At 38.7% G+C, this 26,238-nt stretch overlaps 1 protein-coding gene across 3 annotated transcripts in view; it reads left to right on the forward strand.

Moving 5' to 3' along the window:
* ITPR2 (inositol 1,4,5-trisphosphate receptor type 2) overlaps positions 1-26,238 on the forward strand; it is a 527,231-nt gene that overhangs the window by 101,721 nt on the left and 399,272 nt on the right. For all 3 annotated transcript variants that reach the window (XM_079936794.1, XM_079936796.1, XM_079936795.1), the window contains exons 3-9: positions 3,301-3,416; positions 4,202-4,288; positions 5,925-6,083; positions 11,990-12,088; positions 12,357-12,440; positions 12,736-12,882; positions 17,031-17,126. In XM_079936794.1, the coding sequence (XP_079792920.1) occupies positions 3,301-3,416; positions 4,202-4,288; positions 5,925-6,083; positions 11,990-12,088; positions 12,357-12,440; positions 12,736-12,882; positions 17,031-17,126 (788 nt within the window). The remainder of the gene's footprint in view (positions 1-3,300; positions 3,417-4,201; positions 4,289-5,924; positions 6,084-11,989; positions 12,089-12,356; positions 12,441-12,735; positions 12,883-17,030; positions 17,127-26,238) is intronic.

The raw sequence follows: 26,238 nt of genomic DNA on the forward strand, positions 1-26,238 counted from the left end.
ACCAGTAGATTTTTAAAAAAGTTTTCCAAAGGAGGCAGAGAGAGAATTACACACACACACACACGCATGCACACACACACACACACACACACACACACACACACACCCGTCAGAATCACCACCACCACAAGCATTTTTACAGACATCTGCATGCCCTAGGTTCCCTCCTGTCAACCAAAATACTCCTGTGATATTAGTTGCCACACAGAAACAGATCGTTTATTTACAGAATGAGATGCCTCCTGGGGAGTGTTGCTGAGGAGAGCCATACAGCTGAGGCCCTGAAAATGGAAAGGGCTGTGGAAATCTAAGCCTTAGTGTCTCAGAGGGAGTGGATGGAAGCCTGTTTGGCCATCCTCACTCTCTTTCTCCCTCGCCCTTCCCCACCCCACACTAAGAGATAAGACGAAGCCTGTTGGTTCTACTGCTTTGTTTTTAAATCTACAGCTACCCTAGAACTCCCATACGCCCAGATTCAGATCCTCCCTGGCTCTCGTCACACTGGCAGTTGGCTTTTGTGCTGGGTTTCTTGCCTCGTGTTCACATCATCCTTCACGTGCTGTAAGAGCTGAAAACCCTGTATAAGAGTTCGCATTTTCCCTGGGATGCAGTGCATACTTCTAACCTAGAACATGGCACTCTGCAGAGGCTGATTTCAGCCAGCCTCACCGATTTCATTTCGCAGCTGGGGCTGTCGTTTTTTGGCACGGTTGGCAGGTCCCTGGGCATTCTCCTTCGCTGCCCTTGTACCGGCCATGGGCTCTGGTTGGGACGCCCCTCCCCTCTGAGCATTTGAACCCTCTTGCGAATGTGCTGAATTAGTATGGGTTCTTTAACACTTGACTTGTGCCTTCTTTTTTGGAAGACTTTTCTGGCCTCCCCTAAAGAATGTGAAAGGTCAGATTCATCTCTGAACCACACAGCACCTTCTCCAGAGCCCCATTGAAAAACTTCAGCCTGTTTCACCCGCTAGACTGAGAGCTTCTGAGGACAGGGTCTGAGCCTTACAGCACCCAGAGGCACAACCTAAGCATTAAACCTTAGTTGGCTGGATGCTTAACTTCGCTTCACAATCACTTTAGCTATGATGACGAGGATCACGACACCCAGTTTCTTTCCTAGTTACCTAAGGATACCACTAGTTAGGAGTGCTACTGGTTGGTCTAGAATTTAGGACAAATATTTTCTTTGTCAAAAGACCATTTCCTGGGCTTCCCTGGTGGCACAGTGCTTAAGTATCCGCCTGCCAGTGCAGGGGACACGGATTCCAGCCCTGGTCTGGGAAGATCCCACATGCCGCGGAGCTTCTAAGCCTGTGCGCCACAACTACTGAAGCCCGCGCTCTAGAGCTGGTGAGCCACTACTGAGCCCGCGTGCCACAACTACTGAAGCCTGCGTGCCTAGAGCCTGTGCTCTGCCACAAGAGAAGCCACCGCAATGAGAAGCCCACGCACCTCAACAAAGAGTAGCCCCCGCTCGCCACAACTAGAGAAAGCCACGTGCAGCAACGAAGACCCAATGCAGCCAAAAGAAAAAAAAGAAGAAAAAAAAAAAGACCATTTCCTAATGAACTTAATTAGGAATTTGAAGTAATGGAGAAGAACACATTTTTTTTTCTCTTTTCATAGTTAAAGGAAGTCAGAAGTAGAGACTGCAGATTATAGAGTTCAGTTCTACTTGAATATGGACTTGTGTTTTTGCTGCACTAAACAATGTAGAGTTTGGCCACTTGCCTGATACAGGACAGTCTAAGTAGCCTGCTGTATTAAATTGGGAGTACTCTTTTGGAGCTATCTGTAAACAACCTCTATATGTGTGCTTGAAAAATTGTGTATTCTCTTTGTAGATACTAATATATGGAAATATTTTCTAGGGCTAATTAAATATGTTGTCAAGAAAAACAGTTTTCAGGTCCAGTTATTTGGTTTTCACACCGTTGTTCTAAGTGATGATTCCTGTAACCTACTGTAATTCTAACAGTCTCTCAACCAACTTTCAGCAGTTAGAAGGTGTCTGTTTTCTGTTGGTTATAAAATCTTTACTCATCCACATAAGTAACTTTTAGACCAGAAGTTAATAATGTTTTCTATAGCTTTGTATGTGTAGGTGGGAGGTAATCAATAGAACTTGTGTTTATAATTACAAGCTATAGGAGAAAAGTCATTATTTCTTCTGACTTTGAAAAATTCCTTAAAAAATTTATGGTCATATTTCTTGGTCATGTGTGCCATTAGAACCATAAAAAAGTGAGATATGAAAAGAGGTCATCTCATTTAATTTTATAATTAATTTTAAAGAGAATAAAAGAATGAGTGCACATATAGTATAGTCAAGAATGTGGCTAAAATGTATGTTTGAGCTGACTGAGTTTTATTTTTGTGAAACATGCTTGAAAAATGGGAATGATTATAAATATTAACACATCGATCAAAACAAGGTAAATTTGTTACATAGAATTCTTACAATTTTTTGTGAGAAAAATGAAAATAATGTTTAGATCTTCTATATCAATACTCCTTTATTATAGAATATTCGGACTTGACCTTTATTCTAGATTGTGTGTTATCCACTCCACGAATGTACAGAATCATTAGCATATGAAGGCCTTTGTTTAGTCAAACTTTCATTTTCCTAATTAAACAGAAAAAAATTTGTTTTTTGACTTAGAGATATCACTAACTATATTATTCCACTATGATTTCCTAACTTGATATTTAGTAGTAGAGTTAGGACTATAATCTTGATTTAGTTTTTTTTGTTTTGCTTTGTTTTTCCCTTATAACATACTGCGTCTCAGATGTCTACACCATGTTCACCCCAGGTATGTGGAAGCTTGGGGAATAGATGACTGAAATGCGACTGCTTGATTACTGTGGTTGTTTCTACTTCTTCCATCACTTTGGCTGTCAAAGATACATACCATGAATAAGTAATTAATTGTGCAAGGTCAGATGAGGCAGTGAAAGGCACTAATCTCATTCTATTGACTTTCTAAGTCCAGGCACCTTATTATAATTAAGAAGTGCTTTATAATGATTACATTGGTTTGATTTCTTTATAAATCACGCTAGCTGTGATTTCCTATAAATTAATGAAAAAGAAGGTATTTTAACAGGCTAAATGATTATTTAAAAAGGATGTTATAGGGATAATTTAACAGTTGACTGGAGTATGGGCTAGATGATGTTTAAATGTTATTTATACTCAGGGATTCCGAGATTCCAATGCTAGGCTATAAGGGAAGTCTAAGAAATGCTGGTCTCCTTAGTTACAGTGTTTTTGTTTGTTGGTTTGTCATAGACTGCCTCTTTAAGGTGTGCCCTATGAACCGATATTCTGCTCAGAAACAATATTGGAAAGCCAAGCAAGTTAAACAAGGGAACCACACAGAGGCAGCCTTGCTGAAGAAATTACAGGTAAGGGCCAGCCTTCCATCTGTCTGGTTTAGGCTAGGACAAGTACAGCAATAACAAAAGATCTATTCTGTAGCTTAGTGATTTCACTCAATACGCTGAGATTCAGAATAGATGTGGCAACACATTAAAAACGGAAAGGACTTTAAAGTTACAGGGTGTGGCTACTGATTTCCTGGAATGTAGGTAGTGCATTTCTGCTGTTTATTCAGGTGTGCCACACTAATTCAGATATTCACATCACACTGAAAGCCAGTCCAGAATCTCTGCAGGAATACCAAATCCAGTTGTATTTTACTTGACATAGTACCTAATTTTTTTGAAAGACTATTGGAAAAACATTGAAAGTCTGTTATTTCTGATCTGGGCTCTGTGGAAATTTAATAGAACTTATTTTGTGTCATTAAAATTCCTGTTACTTTTGAATTGAAACTGAATCTTGAGGCTTTTGAAATTTACCTACTATGTTTGGTTTCTCTAGCAATACTCCTTCTGAAAATAATTTTATAAGACCAAAGTGCCTAGTACTTTTCTGAAATTTCCAACATAAAAGCATCTCAATATATTTTGGGCTACATTTCAGCATTAAAATGAGAGATTTTTATCGCACATTATCATCATGTATTTAATTATTGCCCCTCTTTCTCCCGAAGCACCAAGAGCAAAGCAACCCGCCTATTTTAGTCTTGGTTGTATTCTTTGTTCCTAAAATAAACCTTATTTCTTTGTCAATTATTGTGTTCTGTTTTCTATGCTTCCACACTAAATATCTGATAATCAATTTATAGCATGCTGCAGAACTGGAACAAAAACAAAATGAATCAGAGAATAAGAAGCTGTTGGGAGAAATTGTGAAATATAGTAATGTTATACAAGTAAGTGTCTATTTACTTTTGCTTAAAAGGGGTGAATATTTTATGGTTAATTTGCATTTGGTAGGAATGCCAACCTGCCTTAAAATTGGGGGGATACAGTGGTTTGTTCTTTGGTGGGAATTATACAGTGTGATATTTTCTGTTAATATTCAGCGCACCGTTCTGTATGAATAAATCTGGTGCATACACGTAAAGAAGTGAGCTTATCCAGATGTACGCACAAGTTATTAAATCAAAAGGAAGAAAATGGGGAAAGCCTGTAACAAAAGAGTCCTTTAGAATTAATGGGACTAACCTGTAACAAATGAAACTTTATGTTTTCATTTTGTAGGGAGGAAAGTTTTCAAATTGTACTTTTAGATGGGAACTGTCCTTGAGGTATTAGCTCTTCCATTTCAATTAGTATACACACTGATTTCTCTCAGCAGCATTTCTTTCTTGTGCTTCACTTAGATCTTTTAGCTTTTTACTCGGGTAGTTGTGAATGCCCCACCTTGTTCCAAAAAGAATGTAAGGCATTTTCAAAAATACATTCCACATAAGATAAAATAGTAATAGAAATAAATAAGGCAACTGGATCAAAGGGAAAATAATGATTGCATGAATAAAATGAAGTCAAGGGTGAGGCATGTTTATAAAATCCATGCTGTAAAGGCTGATAAACTTTGGCTGGAAGCCTTTTTGTTGCTTGAGTAGCTATAAGGGCAGTGTAAAATATTACAGCATTCACATAGAAGGTCCGTACAGAGAGCTAAGTCAGAAGTTTGGAAGCACAAACATTCCCCGGAAGAAGACCAGAGAACTGTTTCTCCAATGAGCTCTCATAAAGAGGGCACTGTTTAATATAGTAAACAATGGCCTTAACAACTTCCTTACTGTAAATACTACAATGAGGTGTTTCACAGAGCTGTTTCAAAAAATAACATCCCCTGATGTTTTGTTATCGGCCAATGGCAAAGTGTCAGAGCACAGGACTGGCAAAGCGGTTCTCTGATGGTACAAGAGGAGAGCCCTGGGTCTGCGGCTCCCTGGACGTATGAGTTAATCTAATGATAGATTGTGTGATACCTGTGGCTGCATGTCCCTTGGGCTTCTGCCCTCATCTGAGAAGGAGTGGGATTGCGTCCTCTTATGGAAGTGGCAGAGTTTATTTAGGATGGGCAGGCTGTCTCCGCACCCAGGGGGTGAGGGCTGTCTGCAGGCAGGGGTGGTTAATAACACTAAGTGGGTAGGTGCATTATTACAGGTCCTCGGTTATTCTTTAATATGTTCTGTCTTTGTGGCCAGGCAGGGATTGAGAAAGAATGTAGTTTGGGGGGACCTCCTGGTCTCCTTTGGAAAGCTTGGGTTTATCCTATTATTTATCAGTAGATGAAAATCATTCAGAAGTGTCCCCTGGTTTGTTTTCCTTATGTGCTCACTTCATTATGAAAGAGAATCGGGGATGGAGGTGAGGAGGAACCCAAAGAAAGGCATCTTAGAAAGATGGTGACTGTGGAGTCTGGAAAGAACTTCTTTGTTTAAACTCTATCCCGAACCATGTTATGTGGGCACATGCTATAAGTATAAACACATATATGCAATTAGCAGAGGAGATCAAAGAATAAAGGCGGTAATCCATATCTTTCTTCTACAGCTACTGCATATAAAAAGCAACAAGTATCTGACTGTCAACAAGAGATTACCCGCTTTACTGGAGAAGAATGCCATGCGCGTGTCCTTGGACGCTGCAGGAAATGAAGGGTCTTGGTTTTATATTCATCCCTTCTGGAAGCTGAGAAGCGAGGGTGACAATGTATGTAACTATAAGATTAAGAGAAAAGCAGCACATTTTTAAAGACTGTAGCTCTTAGTAGTAGAGAATCCAGAAAGTGCAAAGAAAACAGATATAGTTTTCAATCTTCAACATATTATTTTTATGTTAATTTCTTTGATAGGTTGAAAGCATTTATTTAGAGTACAAATCGTGCTCAGGAATCATAAAAAGACAAAGATCAGATTAATTTAAAAACATCTTCCAGCCAGAATTTGTGTGAAAGAATTTAAGAACGTTAATCTTGGCTGAGACTTTTAAGGAGAGAGAGGCAGAGTTTGCTTCTCGGCCTGTTCCGGAGGGAGCATGGCTGTAAGGAAAAAGAGCTGTGTTGCAGAAGATGGAGTCTATTCCTTTGAATTAATAGAGCGACACAGCAAATCATGGCAATATGTCATTTACTGCCTCTGTAGCCAGTTGTTTGCAGTCTGTACATCTTAATAGATGTGTAATGAATGAGGAGCTATAGATTGGCAGTAGCTCATTGACGACAATACTTAAATACGTTGTGGAATGTGAGCGTGTTGTAGCATGTGAATTTTAGTAGTTGCTAAAATATTTTCCTGCTACTTTATAGAGCAGAGAAAATAAAATTATGTGCAATGATTCAACAGGATCAATAGTTAGATATTTTTGTGTGTAATAAATGAAGTAGCAGGTGACAGTCCCTGGCACATGGAAGATGCTTAATAAATTCTGGTTGACCCCAAATACAGAATAACTTTCATAAATAGACGACTTTACAGATATTGGGTCAGGTGATCAAGAAAAATAGTTGAGATTAAAAAAATTAACATAAAAATTCAAAGCAATATAAAAGTGTAATTATTCTGACAGTTCTCTCAATCAATACTGTGATGACATTTTAAAATGTATTGGGGCTTCCGTGGTGGCGCAGTGGTTGAGAGTCCGCCTGCCGATGCAGGGGACACGGGTTCGTGTCCTGGTCCGGGAGGATCCCACATGCCGCGGAGCGGCTGGGCCCGTGAGCCATGGCCGCTGAGCCTGCGCGTCCGGAGCCTGTGCTCCGCAACGGGAGAGGCCACGACAGTGAGAGGCCCGCGTGCCAACCCGCCCCCCAAAAAAATCATTAAAATGTATTGGCTGTTTCTTGTCTTAGAAATGTCTTCTGTTGTAGTGAATCTATTTTTTCCAGTGAATTTTGAAGTCCAAATTCAATTCCACAGGATGCAAGCTTCATGGTTTAATTTGGTTAATAAGTTATCTGATGATATCCTCCTTAGGTAAGGTTTGGGAGAAGCATGGCATGTAGAAATGTAATGCACTTTAAATCTTGTGTTGGATTTCTTAAAAATAAGTTCTCTTTTTTTTTTTTTCCTTTTGGCATCAAGTGATGTATGCTGTGAGCATGACATATATTTTAATTTCAGCAGGTAGTTAATTACAATCAACTCTCAATTATTCAGGGACTGGTTATGCAGTTTATGAACAACCTGTGTGTTTGGATGCCCTATTTTGTAATGCTCGTTCCGTTCTCCAGCGGGGCCCCCCACCTCACTCCCACTGAGTACGGTCCCTGTTGGCAGGTGGTCAGTGAATTTCAAAACAAAACGTCAAAACAAATAAAACCTGAACTCAAGCTCTAAAGGAATGTGATGAAATGATTGGATAAATTGGGACCTGTGACTAGCTGTGGATTTTATTAATTAATTCTGTCTAGTTTTCCGTTCTATCTATTCCTTCCCCTGCTCCCAAATGCCTTTACAGGCTCAAAGAGAGTTGAATGTAATGAACTATTTCAAATAATTAGTTGTATTGGGTTGTGGGGTGGGGAACAACCTACCACCCAAACATTCCATCTTGGTTAAAATGGACAATGTAATTGTTAAGTGCGATGTAGAGATCCTCCTTATATAGATGTACTCTATAAAGCATGGCTAAAGCAACCTTACACGCTGCTTTTTGCTGAAATAGCTCACTGTTTTTGCTTGCCACTGTGTAGCTTTTATGTGTGATTAAAGTTGCTGTGAAAACATAAGCATATCCACAGCCCTATATTTGCCATGTAAATAATTGTATCGTAATGGTCATTTTCTTTGCCAGGAATAGGTAGCATTTTTCTAAAATATAAGCCTACTGTATTTTATTGAAGGCAATTGGAAACACTGTTATTTCATAACAAGTGGTTTAATTACTGTTGATTTTCTTTAAAAACATATTAAACTTAGGGGAGGAAATTGCAAGGTTTAAAGGACTTTAAAATTCCTATTTCACTATTTAGCAATTAGTTAAGTTGCGATTTAGGTTATAAGTATCCACAAGATGTTCAGTGACCAAAATGAAATATAAGAATGAAGCTGATGATAGTCTGGGGAGAAAAATGCTCGTATCCTCAAAAATCAGTTGTTTCTACTGTTTAAGGACACCTTTGTCATTTATCTTATAGAATTTCGGGGTGGATAGTTTTGGGGGAAAATAGATTCATGGATACCTCAGCTGTATAGAAGTCCTCACTTGCTGTTGCTCAGTTAGAAAGTCACTGGGGACAGCCTTGAGCAGAGTTCATAAATATTTCATTTTCATTTATCTTCCCATGATTGAGTAGTTAATTTTTCATTTAAAACTTTGATCTAAGAAGGCCTTAGTTCTTTACATTGGTGGTAGATTTTAAAGGGGAGAAAAGGCCAGATATTCTTTCAATCAAGAAAAAAACCCAACCCTTAGGGAAAGAGTCTCCTTAAGTAGATAGCAAGTAGATTTTGCTGTTTTGCAAAACTAGACCCCTTGGAATTCTGGTGAAGGTGGACTCGATCCCTGGTGTTTTGATTTCTATTGCAATGTTCTTTTCACCACATCAGGTGCCACTTCAAAAGAAGGGTAGCTGCCCTTGGCATTACATTGCTCTTCATTTTCGGTAAAATCCCACCGTGAATCTTACATGGCTGTTAACGTAGAATCAACAGACGTGCTTTTGGAATTGCAGGTTTTTTAAATGTTTGTGCACTAGGGTGAATGTGATATGGCAGAAAATTCAAGTTCTGCTTTAAATATGTGACTTCTCAGAAGGCATCTGACCCTATCAGTGGATCAGGCTCCATGCCTGTACTCGTCTGAAAATATTACCAAGTTCCATATTTACCAAGTTATCTAAGTAGATGTGAATTCCCTGAAAATAGAGACTATTTATTACACACTTTTGTGTTATTCCTGGCACTTCTTACCGTTCTTTTTATATCTTATGATTAGCATCTTGTCCATTTCATTTGTAAGTTTTATTCAGCGTGGGTAGTCAAAGTAACTCTTGTCAAGAACAAGACCTAGGACCTGGAAATTAGTGAATTAATGCTAGATTCTCCTTATGAATACCATTCTTATGAATCCGTGGAGTTGGTGACATTTTGGCTATATGGCTAGTCTCTTAAAATTATATAAGACTTTACAGGTGGTGTTTTGAGGTAAAACTAACTTTGGGATTGGCCCAAAGCATACAGACAGCTATAATAAACAGTAAGACTTAGAGCAGTGAATATAGGTGCAGTCAAAAGTATTCTTTTAATTGGAAAGAAATAGCTAAAATATGTCATTATATTTAGCAACTTACTGGCTAATATTTGTATGGTACAGATAAGAATGACAGTGAACCAAATCGAATTGTTCTTTAAGAAATTGGAAGACCAGATATAGCCCTGGCAGAATGTGGTATCAAGTCCCAGTGTTTAGGGTATGGAAGACTACTCAGGCTTCTACATGATTCTGAGACTTGCCTTGGTGTCATGTGCAATAACACATGTTTTTGTTTTTCGAGGGGATGTTGAAAATATGTCTATGTCATGTTGACTTTTATTTTTTGTTTATAATTTAATTGTTTAAAACAGGCAACAATTCATGGTTCAAAGATAGAAAACAATATAAAGATATATCGGGAAACGTCTCTCTCTTATCTTTTTTTCATGTCCTCAATTCCCAGTTCTCTTTTTTACAGTTAACCACTGGGAGAATTTCTTATGCGTACACTCCTACTCTCTTTCCCTTTTTTATACAAATATAGGCCAGTTCTGCCCCCTCATCCTCTCACTCAACACAGTTTCTTTATGATTTTTCCTTATCTGGACATATAAAGAGTTTCTGTGATGGATATTTTGAGTCACAGCATCTGCCTGATTATGGACTTGAAAGGCAGGATGGTGAATAGAGACCAGTCCTGTAAATAACAGAAGCTATTCCTGCAAACTAAAGGATAACCTTCTGTTGCTCCATTAATGAGCTTGAGGCTTCTCTGTCACATTTAAATCTTCAGATATAGTTTGTGCCAACAGTACTATAGGTGAATGTAGACTCCGGTGTATAATTTATTAAAGGTTAATTTATATTAAAAGTGTGAAACTGTGTTCCTTAAAATCTTGGTCTAGGTTCAGATCCAGGGAGAAGAAGTCCTGTCTGTTTTTACTGTCTGAGTCCTAATTTGTTTTTCAGTTGTCTACTAATCTACTCTAATATTCAGTTGATATGAAATATGCAGAGGGAAGGTGTTGGTTTTCATTTCTGAGATGGTGGTGAGCAATTCTCTGAAGGAGAGTGTAGGTAACTACAGTAATAAGTCTTCTAGCAGAACCTAACAACAAAAGTAACTTGAATAACTATAAAATAACTGTTCGTTAATATCATTAAGAAAGCACAACTTCATTTCCCCACAATTTGAGATATGAATAAAAATACTTGAAGATTAAGCAGACATTGTTAATGATAGCATAAATAAAAAATCAACTTAGACTTACTTCTTTAGAGCACTTTTCCCATAACTGATTTTAATTTTTATCTAAAAATGAGCACAAACCTATTTGCAGGGCAGGAATAAAGATGCAGATGTAAAGAATGGACATGTACACACAGTGGGGGGAAGGGGAGGGTGGGGTGAATTGTGAGATTAGGTTTGACATAAACACACTACCATGTGTTAAATAGATAGCTAGTGGGAACCTGCTATATAGCACAGGGAGCTCAGCTCGTGCTCTGTGATAACCTAGATGGGTGAGATGGGGGGTGGAGGGAGGGAGGTCCAAGAAGGAGGGGATATATGTATACATATAGCTGATGCACTTCATTATACAGCAGTAGATAACACAACATTGTAAAGCACCTGTACTCCAATAAGAAAAGTGAGATAAAAAAATGAGCACCAGGTTTAAGGAGCAATATTAGTGTTGGATGTTTAAGACAAAAGTGAACCATTTGCCCAAGGCCCAAACTGTAAATGTATTCCTACAGGGTCATACTGGATTCTGCATTCTCTGAATCCGGATGACATTAGAATGTTTAATAAACTTCTGAGACTATAGGGAAGATCAAATATAATAGATTTGTTTTTAATTCTGGAGATAATACAAATGTATAAGATTTCCTACTTGCACTTGAAGTGATTCTAATATTTAGGCAGATTGGTTTATTTGTGGTGGGTGCATTCACTCTTTGTATCTCCTGTATACATGGCATCAGACCTGGTGTGGAGGGATGCTGACATATTTATTGACATTAAGAAAGCTCTAACTGAAATAGGAGACCAATAAGAAAAGGATCTAGGGACTTCCCTGGCAGTCCAGTGGTTAAGACTCCACGCTTCCACTGCAAGGGTTGTGGGTTCGATCCCTGGTCGGGGAACTAAGATCCTGCATGCTGTGCGATGTGGCCCAAAAAAAAAAAAAGTATCTATACCAGCTTTATGAATCCAGACTGATAGGCACTGTGGGACATGATTATATAATCATTTATCAGAAGATATTTTACCTCGAAGAGAAAAAGAATTAAAATGAAGGATAAATGGGTCAAATGTTAGGTCAATGACGAGGACTTCTGTGCAGTTAATTTTAGCTTCAGGTATAGCACCACAGACCCATGCACTGTCTCAATTGCAACTTATTTCTGATTCCCAGATTGTTGTTGGAGATAAAGTTGTTTTGATGCCCGTGAATGCAGGACAGCCGCTACATGCCAGCAACATAGAGCTTCTCGATAATCCAGGGTGTAAAGAGGTAAGTTCAGGAGGAAAGAAAATGAATTTGTTGATTTTCTCATGAGAGGGTAAAAAAAGTCCCATAGTTTCATTGTTTCCATAAGCATAAGCCCAGTTATGCTAGTTACTATTCCTGAGGTACATGTAGATTTCAGATGGTCCTTTGAAGATATTTTTTGACATACATACCAAAGTTGTTCTTTCTGCTCCTTCTACTAGTTGAAGTAGTAATTTCTGGTATAAAGTTGAACCTGCAGTCTTATAACTTAATGTTTCTTCATTAATAGGTGAATGCTGTTAATTGCAACACTAGCTGGAAAATTACTCTATTCATGAAATATAGTTCCTATCGAGAGGATGTACTAAAAGGGGTAAGTATGCGCTACCTAGACATTTACTGGAAGAATTGAAGGTAGTCTTACTGAGCTTCTAGATGCAAAACCTGTGTATTCACTGAGGTTTGAAGCTTAGAATGTGACTATAAACCTTAAAACTCACATTGGGTTTTCCCTCCTGTATTTGGAAACGTACATTTATGCATACTCATTAAAAGCCAAGTGTTAGCAGAAGTCCCAGAGCAACAAAACTATAGAGAGACACCCACTTCTTATGTCTATTTGTTCAAACTTTTGTTGGAAATATAGTTTTCTTGACCTGTTTTTCTAGGGTGATGTTGTTCGATTGTTTCATGCGGAACAAGAGAAGTTTCTGACTTGTGATGAATATGAGAAAAAACAGCACATTTTCCTTCGTACAACTTTGCGTCAATCAGCCACTTCTGCTACCAGTTCGAAAGCACTCTGGGAAATAGAGGTATGTAAATATTTTGTGGCTTTTAATAAATACTTATATCAATAAGACAAGGTCACTAGGCTGGCTGGTTTATTGTTATAAGCGTCATTTGTGATAGACCCATAAAACGGTAATTTTGGTGAAGCCACTTGTACCTCTTTACTGCTGTGACCAGTTTGAAATGTTGCTATACTTCCTTTATCTATCTTCTCAGGGGCATCTCTCTCTCTCTGTCATTTAATAAGGGCATATATATGATTTAGCTTTTTAAAATTCCATCGTGAAGTGTTGAATGGTACTGGGGTTGAAATGGAGTGAGGAGGACTCACTGTAAGTGAGGATCTGAAGGGCACAGTCACTGAAAAGAACCTCTGTGTCTTCTGGGGATGCCGTTTCTATTGGAGCGAGGAGACCCATAGTTAAGAATTCATCGTCCTTTAAGAGGTATTTGCTTAAGTGTGCCAATATGATAGAGTAATTAAGAAAATGTAAGATGGATTTTTCTTTAAAAGACCTTTCTGTACCAGGGAATAGATAAGATATACGTAGTTAACTGCAAACAACCTGATAAGTTCCATCTTGATTTTTTTGTTTGTTTGTTTTGCGGTACGCGGGCCTCTCACTGCTGTGGCCTCTCCCGTTGAGGAGCACAGGCTCCGGACGCGCAGGCTCAGCGGCCATGGCTCACGGGCCCAGCCGCTCCGCGGCATGTGGGATCCTCCCGGACCGCGGCACGAACCCGCGTCCCCTGCATCGGCAGGCGTCCTCCCAACCACTGCGCCACCAGGGAAGCCCCGATAAGTTCCATCTTGATTTAATGGAAATCCAGACCCTACAGCAGTGGTTCTCAACCATTTCAAATTCATCACACCTCTTTTACAGCATATATTTTGTTATCCTTCCTTTATGTATGAAAATGAAAGTCATATTTAACATTATTTTATAGTCTCATGATTAAAAGTTAATAAAATGCCCAAATTCTAATATAAAGGAGAAACAAAAGAAAAATAATTTATATAAAACAATATGTATTTCAACATGTAAGTACCTACTTTAGAAGACAAAATATTTATATCTATCTTCGATGGATACATTTGGATTTGAGAGAAGTAGAAGAAGAGGGTCAGAAGACATTCTGTACAAGTACAGGAAAATGAAAGAGCAGAGGTAGATGTGTGCCATCGCATAATATCTAGTATTAGGTGAGGTAATAACAGAATAGACTTATTTGTATGTGATTTAAAAAAAAATCGCTATAATTGAAACGGATAATGAGGCAAATTCCAAACTATTGAAACAGAGAAAGTGAGGAAGTATCATGTTTATGCAAATGAGCTGAGCCTTAATTATAAATGAAGCGTCAAAATAATTCTCTAAGTTATGACATGGTTTAGAATAGAGATGAAATAGCACGAAAGCATAGCTTTTATCTTGAAACCCCACTCATGTTGAGGCATACTTTCAGTCTCTAGCATTCAGAAGAGACCATATCCTTCAGTATATTTGGAGACCATACCCTTCAATAAGTGAAGGGAATTGAGAAGGTCTGGGGAAAACAGCCACCACCCAAACTACATGATATTCTTCCCAGAAGCCTACCCCACAACTTCTCTTATCAGGGTAAGAGAAAGATAACAGGCAACTAGAAGATAAATACATAATTAAAATACACATTTCCTTATCACTGTGCTTCCAAAATTTTCAAAATATAGGGATAGCAATAATGTGAAAGATTATTTTAAAACTTTATTAGCAAAATACAGTGATGAAAAAGTCAGATAGCAACTTCCCTACACAGTGAGTTCCCTGCATTTCACGTGTCTCTGTCTATTTAATGTTTGGTTCTAAGTCTGTTAAAAGGAGTTTTGAATCTCTCCTCATATATTTACCATTAGTTTTATAGCTTTTGCTGTAATGGCACCTCTGCACTGAAATCCTTTCCAACAAAATGTGTGGTTGGAAATGCTGCGTCCCATTGAGCAGTCCGAATGGAGAGAGTGAATAGATTATTCAGTAATTCTGAGACAATGTCTTGGATTCATGTAAGCTTCCTTCTCCATAGTGGATTTCTCTAAAATTATTCGCCTTTTCATGTAACTTGATGTAAAAGCTTTCTAGTATGATTTCACGTTAAAGCATTACCAGTTTATATTTGTGGTAGGTTTATTTCTGCAACACTATGGGACGTTTCTGTATTGTGTGCTGCATCAGCCAGGCTTCAGTCAGGAAGCCTGAGCATCAGGTGTTTCAAGCAGAGAGGTATTTAATACAGGAAATGAGGTTTCAACGTTGTTGGAAGGACTGGGTGGGAGAAAGTGGGGCGGGGAATGTGGTCTTATCTGAAGATCTGGCAGTGCCAGAAGCCACTTCTCCCTGTGGGAGCCTGCACAAGACAGCTGCCACCACCTTTACTGGAGCCCTAAGAGGATCCTCTCTTTCACTTTCCTCTGCTTCCCACCCCTGTGCTACAGGGGAGCACTTTGAAGGGCAGGGATGCTCCCGAGTGTCGTACACAATATCTAGCCTATGCTGAACTCTCCTGTGAATTGCAGGATATTTAATGTCTTGGCTACTGCCCATTCGTGCCACTAGCATCCCTCCAAAATCATTGTGATAAATGAAAACACCCTCCCTTCCCTATCTGCAAATTGTCCATAAATGAAAACACCCTCCCTTCCCTATCTGCAAATTGTCCCCTAGGGAGCTGTGCTACTGTTGCTAGACCCGATAGTGGATAGGACAGGAGTTCTTAGTCTGTGATTCACGGTGAGCTTCAAGTTACTTGTTAACCTCTAGCAGTGGTATACAAAAGGTGTGTGTGCGTATGTGTGTATGTGAGACAACCACTAGATATGATCAGATTTTTAAAGATATCTGTGCCTCTCGCAAAGGAGTAAGAGTTCAAACGTTGACAAGGTCACAGTAACTGGTGGGATTAGCAAAGGATTGGTGGTAGAAGGTCGATGTGAGAACTGAGCTTTGAAGGATGGGCAGGTGTTTGGCTACAGGGGGAGCATTTTTGTAAGACTTCACCCACTTTGAAGTATTTTCATCATTACCTCATTAAGCTTTTGGAGTAGCAGAAGACATAGGAGCTAGAGTCTAGCAAAAGGCATTAGAAAGTCCTGTACGTTAGCACCCAGAATTTGATGCTGGGGTTGGAGGCAAACAGTATGAACGAGATGGAGGCAAAGAGTATTAATCTGTTGGAGAATAGTGGGAACTTATCTGAGCACTCTAATATGTGTTATGATATTTAATCTTCACAACAATCCTATGAATTAAACCCACTTGGTACATGAAGAAGCAGGCTTGAAGATGTTACTTGCTGTGATCATACCGTAGTAACTGGTGGAGCTGGGACTCATAAACAGTCGTCTCTGGACTGCAAAACCTGAGCTTTGCTACAACACTGAGCCACCTGTCGTAAGTGACAGTTGCAGACCCACTTTCATTCTCAGTGAGCCTAGTGGCTTAGCATCTGGGGCAAGACAGGTTTCTAGGACAGGTATCAAAGGACATGGTGTTAGTAAACAGGCAACACATGGAAAGGGCCAGGAAGTAAGTTAATCCAGACCTCCAGGCCTTGGCGTTTATGGTTCTCTCTGTCTGGAATGATCTCTTCCAATCTCTCTGCATGACTGTCTCATTCTCATCCACCAGAGTGCCCATGCTGATTGCAGTATCGATGGAAAGTAGCCTACTCGAGGTACCCAATCATGCGCTCTATTTAGTTCCTCCTGGCACTTGCCAAATCTTATTCATTGAAAGCTCTGGTCTTATTCATTACTGCGGTCCCTACTGCCTAGAAGAGTACCTGACACATAGTACGCAACAGATTCATTCATAATCTGTTGAATGAATGAATAACAAATGTGGGGAAACCCCACAGTATTTACAGTTTTGGCCCGGGAAACATGTCTTTTGAAGTAAGGCATCTGTATTTGCAGCTGTGAGGTGTGAGAGTCATGCAAGCCCAGTGAGTTAACTGTGTAATTACGCATTTATGGGGAATTTTGTTTTTCTGCCACATTGTCCTCCTGAAACGTATGTTAGATCTGACAAGTTTAGCATGAACAGGTGGGCACCCCATGTAAACTGTTGGCATTTGCTGGCCAGTAACATGCATGTCTTTTAGCCATTATTTTTGTTTCTCTTTTTGTCTGTAGGTAGTTCATCATGACCCATGCCGTGGAGGTGCAGGACAGTGGAATAGCTTGTTCAGGTTTAAACATCTTGCAACCGGGAACTATTTAGCTGCAGAGGTAAGATTAATGGATATAGTGCTGTTAAATCTCTGATTCTCAAATAGTGGAACAGGCAATACAGAAGATGTTGTATTTGAAGAAACAGTTATTATGCACATTTCATTACTGCCTGTCGTGTTCTGGATTGGCATGTCAGTTGTTCTCAAAATGTAAATATTAGTTAACACCTTAAAATAATCTTTGTCTCGAAAATGAAAACAGCAGCAGCCACCACAACAGAACTGTGTGGTTAGTTTGCTCTGAGGGCATCTAAGGGGGTATCTGATTTGCATCTGTGTGGGATGCGTCCTGAGATTTGCTGTTTAGCTTCACTCTTTCAGAATGTCTGCGTTGGAGCCGTGATCAGCGCATAGTCGATGTGGTGTAGTCTAGATAGTTTCTGGTTGATCTTCTGTGGCTGTTCTTTTACTGGTGGGTGGCTTTCATTGTTCAAACCATTGGAGAGGAAAGGGTTTTTTCCTTGAGATACTGCACTGTCCTAAAACTGTCAATAAAAATGGTAAAAACTTAGAAGGGTCTTTTCTTTCTCCACTGAATGCATGTTGACAATCAGAATGAAGGGTAGGTAGATAGAGTAGTACAGGTGTTTTAGCAATGATTTAATTAAAGTTTGGTTATCTGGTTTAAAACTAATTTTGAAAATATTTATTTTTTTAATTTAGTTTTTCTTAAATCTTTTTTGTAATTGAAGTATAGTTGATTTACAATATTGTGTTAGTATCACGTGTACAGCAAAATTATTCAGTTGTACATACATATATATATATGTATCTACTTATATTCTTTTTTCAGTTCTTTTCCATTGTAGATTATTATAAGATATTGAATATAGTTCCCTGTGCTATACAGTAAATCCTGTTGTTTATCTATTTTATATATGGTAGTGTATGGAAAATATGTTTTCAGATGTATGAAAATGTCCATTCATTCTACTCTCCTCAACTCTGTTTTTCAATTTAGAGTTTCTTTTGGGATTCTAAACCAGAATTTGGTGTTGGAATTTGTAGTATTACTAAAAATTTGTATAAACGTGCTGACCCCAGTCTAAGCTGGAACCCAACCCTGTTACTATCTCCATCGTGTTAATCTGTGATGATTTTCTTTATAGTACTTCCCACAATCTCACTTATCGTAAATTTTATTTTTTTTGGTAACATCACCACTGTGTTTCCAGCACCTGTGACAGTGCCTGGTGCTTCGAAAGCATTTGGTAAATAATTTTTGAATGAATGAATATGAAGAAGCTATTCAGGCTTCTCTAAGCTTAGAGAAGGGGAAGAAGAAAATTTCGGGATTTGTATCTGGGAGGCATTCGGAGCCATATTTGGGCAAATGAATCTCTCTAAACTCCCATTTCCTCTTCTGGAAAATGGGGATAATTGCAACATTTGTATAATGAGACTATTAAGAGAATGAAACGAGGTGAAGTGCTTGGCATCACGTGTGACCACGGTAAGCATCTAAGAAGGGACGCCGGCATGATTAATTTTATAATATGATAAGTAGAGCTTGTTCTTACTTTTATAAATATCTGACTCAATTTTAATGAGTCTGCTTGACTGAATGAAATAGAGCTTCGCAATCTGTGGGCTGTTTGTACCATAAATGTTTTGAAGTAACTGTTTTGGAAAAGTAACCCTTTGAAAAATGAAGCAGTAAGGTAAGAGAATCTTGTCTAAAATAAGAATTAGAAAAGTCTACTAGATGTCCTATAAAAGAATAGAAATTAGGATTAAAATTCTTTTGGTGATAGGGAGGCACTCAAGAGCAACACACCTTTGGTAGAGGGGGCCAGGGAGGTACAAGGAAGGGCAGCTGCTTGGTGGACGAGTAAGGCAGTTGGGGAAGAGTGGGAAGCGTGTTCAGGCAATGAGGAAGAGGAGGTGTGTGGCATCTTACATTTCCTAGGGATAATTCATGTATCACACGTAAGATGTGTGTGAGGTTAGAAGTGGTACTAGAAGATGGGAAGGGAGTGCTGGGGCCAGAAATGTAGGGCAGCTGTTTTTTTTCTGGCCATGGATATTAAGCCAAGGAGAGTGGATTTTTTTTTTTTTTTTTTTTTTTTTTTTTTTTTTTTTTTTTTTTTTTTTGCGGTACGTGGGCCTCTCACTGTTGTGGCCTCTCCCGTTGCGGAGCACAGGCTCCGGACGTGCAGGCCCAGCGGCCATGGCTCACGGGCCCAGCCGCTCCACGGTACATGGGATCTTCCCGGACCGGGTCACGAACCTGCGTCCCCTGCATCGGCAGGCGTACTCTCAACCACTGCGCCACCGGGGAAGCCCCAAGGAGAATGGATTTTATGTGTAACTTAAAGAGCAGTGTTCTAAATAATTTGTGTTCAAAGCAGACCACTCCAGAGTGGCACTGTCCAATGTGGTAGTCACCAGCCACACACTGGTTATTTAAATTAAACTTAATATTCTTAAAATTAAGTAAAGTTAGAAAGACTGGCAGCCTGAGAAGTCATATAAGCAACTGGAAAATCAAATGGGCTGAGTCACAGATGCCAGGCAAGGGAAGATAAGTGTTTCATCGAGGGGGGATGCTACCTAAAAGGTCAGGAACAAAATGTCTTTACAATATTTGGCAAGAACGGGGTCATCTGTGACTTCACTGAGAGCACTTTTAATGGAAACCGGAATGCATGGGGTGGGGAAAGGGATGAGGAAGTCAGGAAGCAGAAAGAAGTGCCGACTGAGTTTTCGTATAATGACTGCGAAGGGGGAGAAATATTAATAAAAGGAGAGTAAGAGTCCAATTAGACAGACTTCTATGAAGTAGTTTTAGAAAAAGTAAGGTGGATGAGTTGTTTTTATATTAAAGGGAAGGACCTATCACAGGGCAGGATTTGATGGTGTCTTTTCCACTCTCAGCACACCGATTTATAATTTAAAATATTAATTTAATGTGCTTGAGGCACCCCTGGTAAATTGGATGATGTAATTCTTGAATTGCCTTTGAGTTTATGGTGTTTATATTGGCCAGTGTGGCAAAGAGGGCCTAGAGTAGTGGGAAGAAAAGTCCCAGGTAGACCGCTCACAATCTCTCTGCTTTTAAGCAAATAGTTAACCTCTCTGAATTTCAGTTCCCTTGTGTGTAAAAAAGGTGACAATATATATTACATGGGATTTTTTTGGAATTAAAGAATATCTTGTGAATTTTCAGCACCTTGTACGTAAAAGGTATTCAGTAAGTTCCTTCACTTCCACTGGGATGAAGGAGACAGAAATTATGCAGTAGTGTTTATTATTATAAAATTTATTTTTATTATTTTTATTTTCCAGAACTGACATTTCTTTGTCAATCAGATAACTTAATGGGGAAAAAAGCTGAGAGGCTCACCACTAGCTACCTTGTGCCTAGAACAGTGTCTGATGTTTAATTTACATTCAGTAAATATTAGATAGTCTAATGAATGAATCATAGAGACAATGAGGTACACATCCAATCATTTCACTTTACAGAAAAGGAAACCCAGACTCAAAGAGGTGATTTATTTTGTCTGAAGTTAAAAAACAAGATTAATGATAGTATCCAGGCTGAATGCTACACTTACTTCATCCGTACCAGTGGTTCTCAGCTGAGGGTGATCTTGTCCCCAGGGGATATTTGGCAATGTCTGGAGACATTTTTATTGTCACTGTTGGGGAGAGGTGGCCACTGGCATCTAGTGGGTAGAGGCCAGGGATGCAGCTAAACACCCTACAATGTGCAGGACACACCCCACAACAAAGAATTATCTGGCCCCAAATGCCAATAGTGCCAATGTTGAGAAACCCTGATCTCCGTTATACTGAAATTACACGACCTTTTATTGACAGTCTACTAGGTGGAAGCACTACTTTGTTATTGTGGAAAAAACAAAGATGACTAACATTTTGTCCTTGTTCTTTAAGAATTTGCAATCTAGAGGAGAATTAGATTAACTCATCACTAGGACGTCTCTTTTGCAATTGTTTCCAGCATACATAAACATCTGAGATAACTGGTTTTGTGTAATGTTTACATTATTAACATCTATAGAAGACCATGATAAATCTCAGAGTAAGTTTAAAGGGTGCAACCTTAAGTGTAAGCATATGTGAGAAAAAACACCTAAAATTTTTACTTATACTTGCTTAACATGATATTCTATTTAACCAGTACTTACTGGGTGGCTAAGTTATTCAGAAAAATGTAATAAGCTTATTGTTTGTTTAGAAATGAAGGGAAACTAACTAAGTAAAATTAGACCATTCATATGATGAAGATTCTGTAGTCTAACTATAGAGACAAAGCACATAAATTGCAAGCTATTCAAGAATAGCACCATATTTTGTGTGTGTATATGTGTGTGAATTGTGGAAAACATCTAGCAATTAGGACAGTGATATAACACTGTTTAGATTTTATTCTCTAAGTTACTAAAGTGAACCGACATTTAGAAATGGACCCTTATTCAATTTGAATATCTCCAACAGTATTGTCTTAGGGAATTCAAGGTTTGTTTTTGAGTAATATGCAGTGCTAGAAACTCATGGACAAAACGTGGAACAAAGTATTTAATTATGAATTAGGTAATCAGGGCATTTGTGGCTGCATCAGATAATGCATTACAGTACTGTATTATTAGGCTGTCTTCCTATAATGTCAGTTTCTGTGGGCCATACAAGAAATTAGGTGACATGAGGGGAAGTAAACAGTCATGTCTTTTTGCTTTTAATATACAGGACAGTTTTGCTTTTAATGTCAGCACACTCTGTGCCATTTTGCTATAGATCTTTTTCCTGTATCACCTTATTGGTTCAGGAGAGTTCACAACCATGTCTGTGGGGCAGAAAGTAAATTGATCATATTTTGAATAGGATAATATGGGAGCCTTAGTAAATAGTTCTTCTACAGCCATGGAGAGAATGATAAATCAAATATCATAACTTCTGATCTGCTGCATTTTCTTTCTTTGGATATTATTAAAGCAATAACTTTTGATGATCCTTTCCAAAACAAGATGGAGGGACTAGTGCAAAATAATTTTGTTAAAGATTTTATAATTGCCCTTTTAAAGACTGCTAGCTTATTTGTTTGTAGATAGTCCGGACTTCCACCAGATGGCAGTAAACACTTATTTCCTAACTATACAGTAGTCTTCGGCTTTAATTAATTAGGTAAAAACTTTGTACTCAAGAACCTGTACCTTAGCATAGAATCTTATGCATATTAGGGCTGTAGTTTTAAATATCCCAATGTTTAGTTCTCTATCGAATGTACCAGCCATAGTATATGAAAAATGACTCTCTCACTCTCTTTCTCTCTCTCTCTCTCTATATATACACACACATATATCACACACATATATACATACATGTACAATATTTATATATAATAGAGGAATATGCATACCAAACCCTATACACATGTATAAATATATATCAAAATAGAAATGATGCCTGGCACATATAAGCATCCAGTAAAGGTTATTTTTCCCTTCTTTTCTTTTCTAGACCTAACAGCATAATAGGTTGGCTCTGAAATGCCTGGTCATTCGAAAGAGGAACATATAATTATTTAGAAACCCACATGTGATGGTTTTATAACTTCAACGGTATATATAATAAAAATTGATCAAAAGACTTTTCATTATAAAAAAGTAACTTTTTTTTTTTTACGAAAATGAACAAAAATTATGGATTTACAACTTGTGGTCTGCTTCTTGCTATTGTTAGAGGGACAGTTGCAGCTGTCTTTAATTTGATAGGTGGTACAGCCATGACTTTCTCTCTCTAGGTGTTCATGATATCACTCTCTCTCTCTGCCGCTTTTCTATTCTGACTTAGTCACACTCTCTACCTGACTTCATTCTGGTCCTCTTTGGCCTCTTAAATGAGGACTCCCTTCAGAGCTTAGTGGTGGCTGTTAGCTCTTTCTCTTCTCTGTCACTCACTCCCGTGGCTGCAGTGGGTCGTGACTTCGATCTCGGGTATCCCACTGCCACTGAAACTCAATAATCATATCTAAGATGGAACTGTTTTCCCACAGAGAGTGAATTTTCTTAGCTCTGGGTTAAAAACTTGGGAGTCACGATAAACGTGTTTTTCTCTCTCGGTTTATGCATTCAGGTTCTCCTGACTCTGTCTCTGCAAAATCTTTTGCATCTGCTTTTTCCTTTCCATTTCAGCATTGATATCGTTGGGGCTCTGCCACCTCTTACGTGAACCCCACACTTGGTTACTTTGCTTCTTTCATCATCTGTCTCTGTCTCCTACTACTTACGGCCAAGTGAGGATTTTTAATGCACTGTTTCTGCAGACATTTTCCCAGTGATATTCAAAATCTTTCTGAAGATGCAAACCCTTTAGCCTGTGGCAAAAAGCCCCGTTGGCCCGGCCTCTTCCTACCTTGGATCACACCAGTACTCGTTATGGAGGTGGGAGGGAAGTTATATGCTATCAGAACTAGAAGATGTAGCTTTGGAGCCCTCAGACCTGTGCTTCTGAATAACCCTGCCGCTCGCCAGCAGTGTGACTTTGCATGGGGTACTTCACTTGATGCCTCCTCTGGAAAATGGGGCTAAGGGTCCCTTCTAATAGGGTAATTGTATGGGGAAATGAATGAACTTTAAAAGCATATAAAAAGTATTCCGTAAATGACATTTATGGGTCTTCTCTCATCAAGGCTCATTTTCTCACCTATTTGGCATTGGCGCCGCCTGCACTGCCTGTCCTCTTTACCCCCTCTTCCTTCTTCTTCTTTTTTTGCAGTTTTAGTTTTTATTTTCTTTTTTAACTTTTATTTTATATTGGAGTGCAGCTGATTTACAATGTTGTGTTAGTTTCAGGTGTACAGCAAAGTGCTTTAGTTATACATATACATATACCTATTCTTTTTCAGATTGTTTTCCCATATAGGTTATTACAGAGTATTGAGCAGAGTTCCCTGTGCTATCCAGTAGGTCCTTGTTGAGAATCAATTTTATATAGATAATCTTTCCTTCTCTCCCAGTTATATTGAATAATTCTACCTATCCTTCAAGGCTTTGCTCATATGCTCCCTTCTCCATGAATAATTCTTCAATAAATTTGCCCACCACAGATCCCTCCTTCTGCTGACCTATATTATTTATAAATTATGCATTCCTGTCTTACATCTCTTGTCACATTCTATTTTGTATTACCGCTAACTGTATTTATGTCTTCTCTTCCCTCCTAGATTGTAAGGTCTTGTGGTCAGGGGCCATATTCTCTTTGTCTTTGCTAAAATACCGTATGCCACCATGCTTTGTCCATTATAGATATTCTATTAATATTTATTGAGTAAATGATTGAGTAGCATATTAGATCTCTCTCTCTCCAATGCCAGATTTATAACTTATTTTTTAACATAAGGAAATGTTTCCTTTAAAGCCCTAAAAGATTCAGGAACCTCCACATCACTATGTCTTTTTTCTCCCATCTTTAGAAATGTATTTTTTGGATTCATCCTTAGTCTAATTACTTAATTACTGTGGTTATTATGGTTAGAGTAGGAAATCAGCAGTATAATTGAAACATATATTAAAGTGTATATTTACTTGGCCTTTGGTTAATTTTGGTGAATTTACATAGCCATAGATTTGTTTGGGTGCTTCCTCTTCCTCTTTCTCCTTCCTCGTCTTCCTGTTCTTCTCCTCCTTCTCATTATTATTATTATCACTTTAATGAATTTACTGAAGCAATAATCTTATTTATTTTTTAATGTTTTTTTAAAAAATTTATCTATTTGGCTGTGTCAGGTCTTAGTTGCGGCACGCGGGATCTTTCATTTTGGTGCCCAGGCTTCTCTCTAGTTGTGGCCCGCGGGCTTAGTTGCCCCGCAGCACTTGGGATCTTAGTTCCCCGACCAGGGATCGAACCCACGTCCCCGGCATTGGAAGGCGGATTCTTAACCACTGGACCACGAGGGAAGTCCCTGAAATAATAATTTTATATAAAAAAGGCCACATTGCAGCCTGTGAGACACAAGATGAGGCGAAATCTAACTGATCGGCACCGTCTTTAGTATTGTTGCCAAAGACATGAATATATAAAATTTAATGACATGTAATTAGTATGATTAGGATTTAGTCATAGGCTTTTCTCTTTTACAGATGAGGACCCTGAGTTCCATGGAGGTTAGGCGACCTTTCCTAAGGCCCATGGCATTTCCTTCCAGACCAGAGTCTGGAATCTGGTTCCACACACATCCCTCAGGAACTGAACTGGGTGATCCTAAGAGGGTGAAATGTGTGAAGACAACTTTAGAAAGTAACATTGTCTTTAAGGTAGAATATGACCTATGTCTTAAGGGGCATACATGACTCCTGTTTGACTTAGGTATGTTAATTCCTGTTTCTGTACACATTTTAGTTACGGATATGTCATGGCTTCCAGCATGAAGTTAATATACTTCACAGTCTTTAACCAACTAGTCTAAATGCTTACTGAATGAAAGCTTTGACCATAGGTATATCCTGGTTAAACATGTTACATATCTTTTGAATATAATTTAGCTATAATTTTAGTATGTATCTTTTAATTTAAAAAGAAAAGTCTGAATTCTTCGAACTGAAAACAAAAGAACATAACACAGTGATCCTTTTTTTTTTTTTTAAGTCATTTTATTTTATTTTTATTTGGCTACACCACATGGCATGTGGGAATCCTAGTTCCCCGACAAGGGATCGAACCTGGGCCCTGGCAGTGAAAGCGCCAATTCCTAACCAGTGGACCGCCAGGGAATTCCCTGAAACAGTGACCCTTGACTAAAAGAGCTAAATAAACCCCTTCTGTGCACTATGCTGACCTTTCATTACTACTGAGTAAAAGTGTGTCTTTTTGAGTTTGATTAATCAGTAGACAGGAGGCCAGTTAAGTCACTGTCTTTTTACTTTCTACCTTTCACTGTTGGATTCCAAAAGCAGGAATAATACTGTTTTGGGACTGATTCGTTTATTCATAATTCAAGGGAATTTAAGGAGCCTGAGGTATGCATCTCCATAGAAAAATAAAATTCAGCCTCAGATCTCCCCAATTGCTGGCCTAGCACCAACAAGCAACTTGTAACTGGATTCCTGTTTTATCATCCCTCCCCCACCCCCATTGTCTGTCTGCTC

Source organism: Stenella coeruleoalba (genome assembly GCF_951394435.1).
Source record: "Stenella coeruleoalba genome assembly, chromosome: 11".
Classification (NCBI taxonomy): Eukaryota; Metazoa; Chordata; class Mammalia; order Artiodactyla; family Delphinidae; genus Stenella; species Stenella coeruleoalba.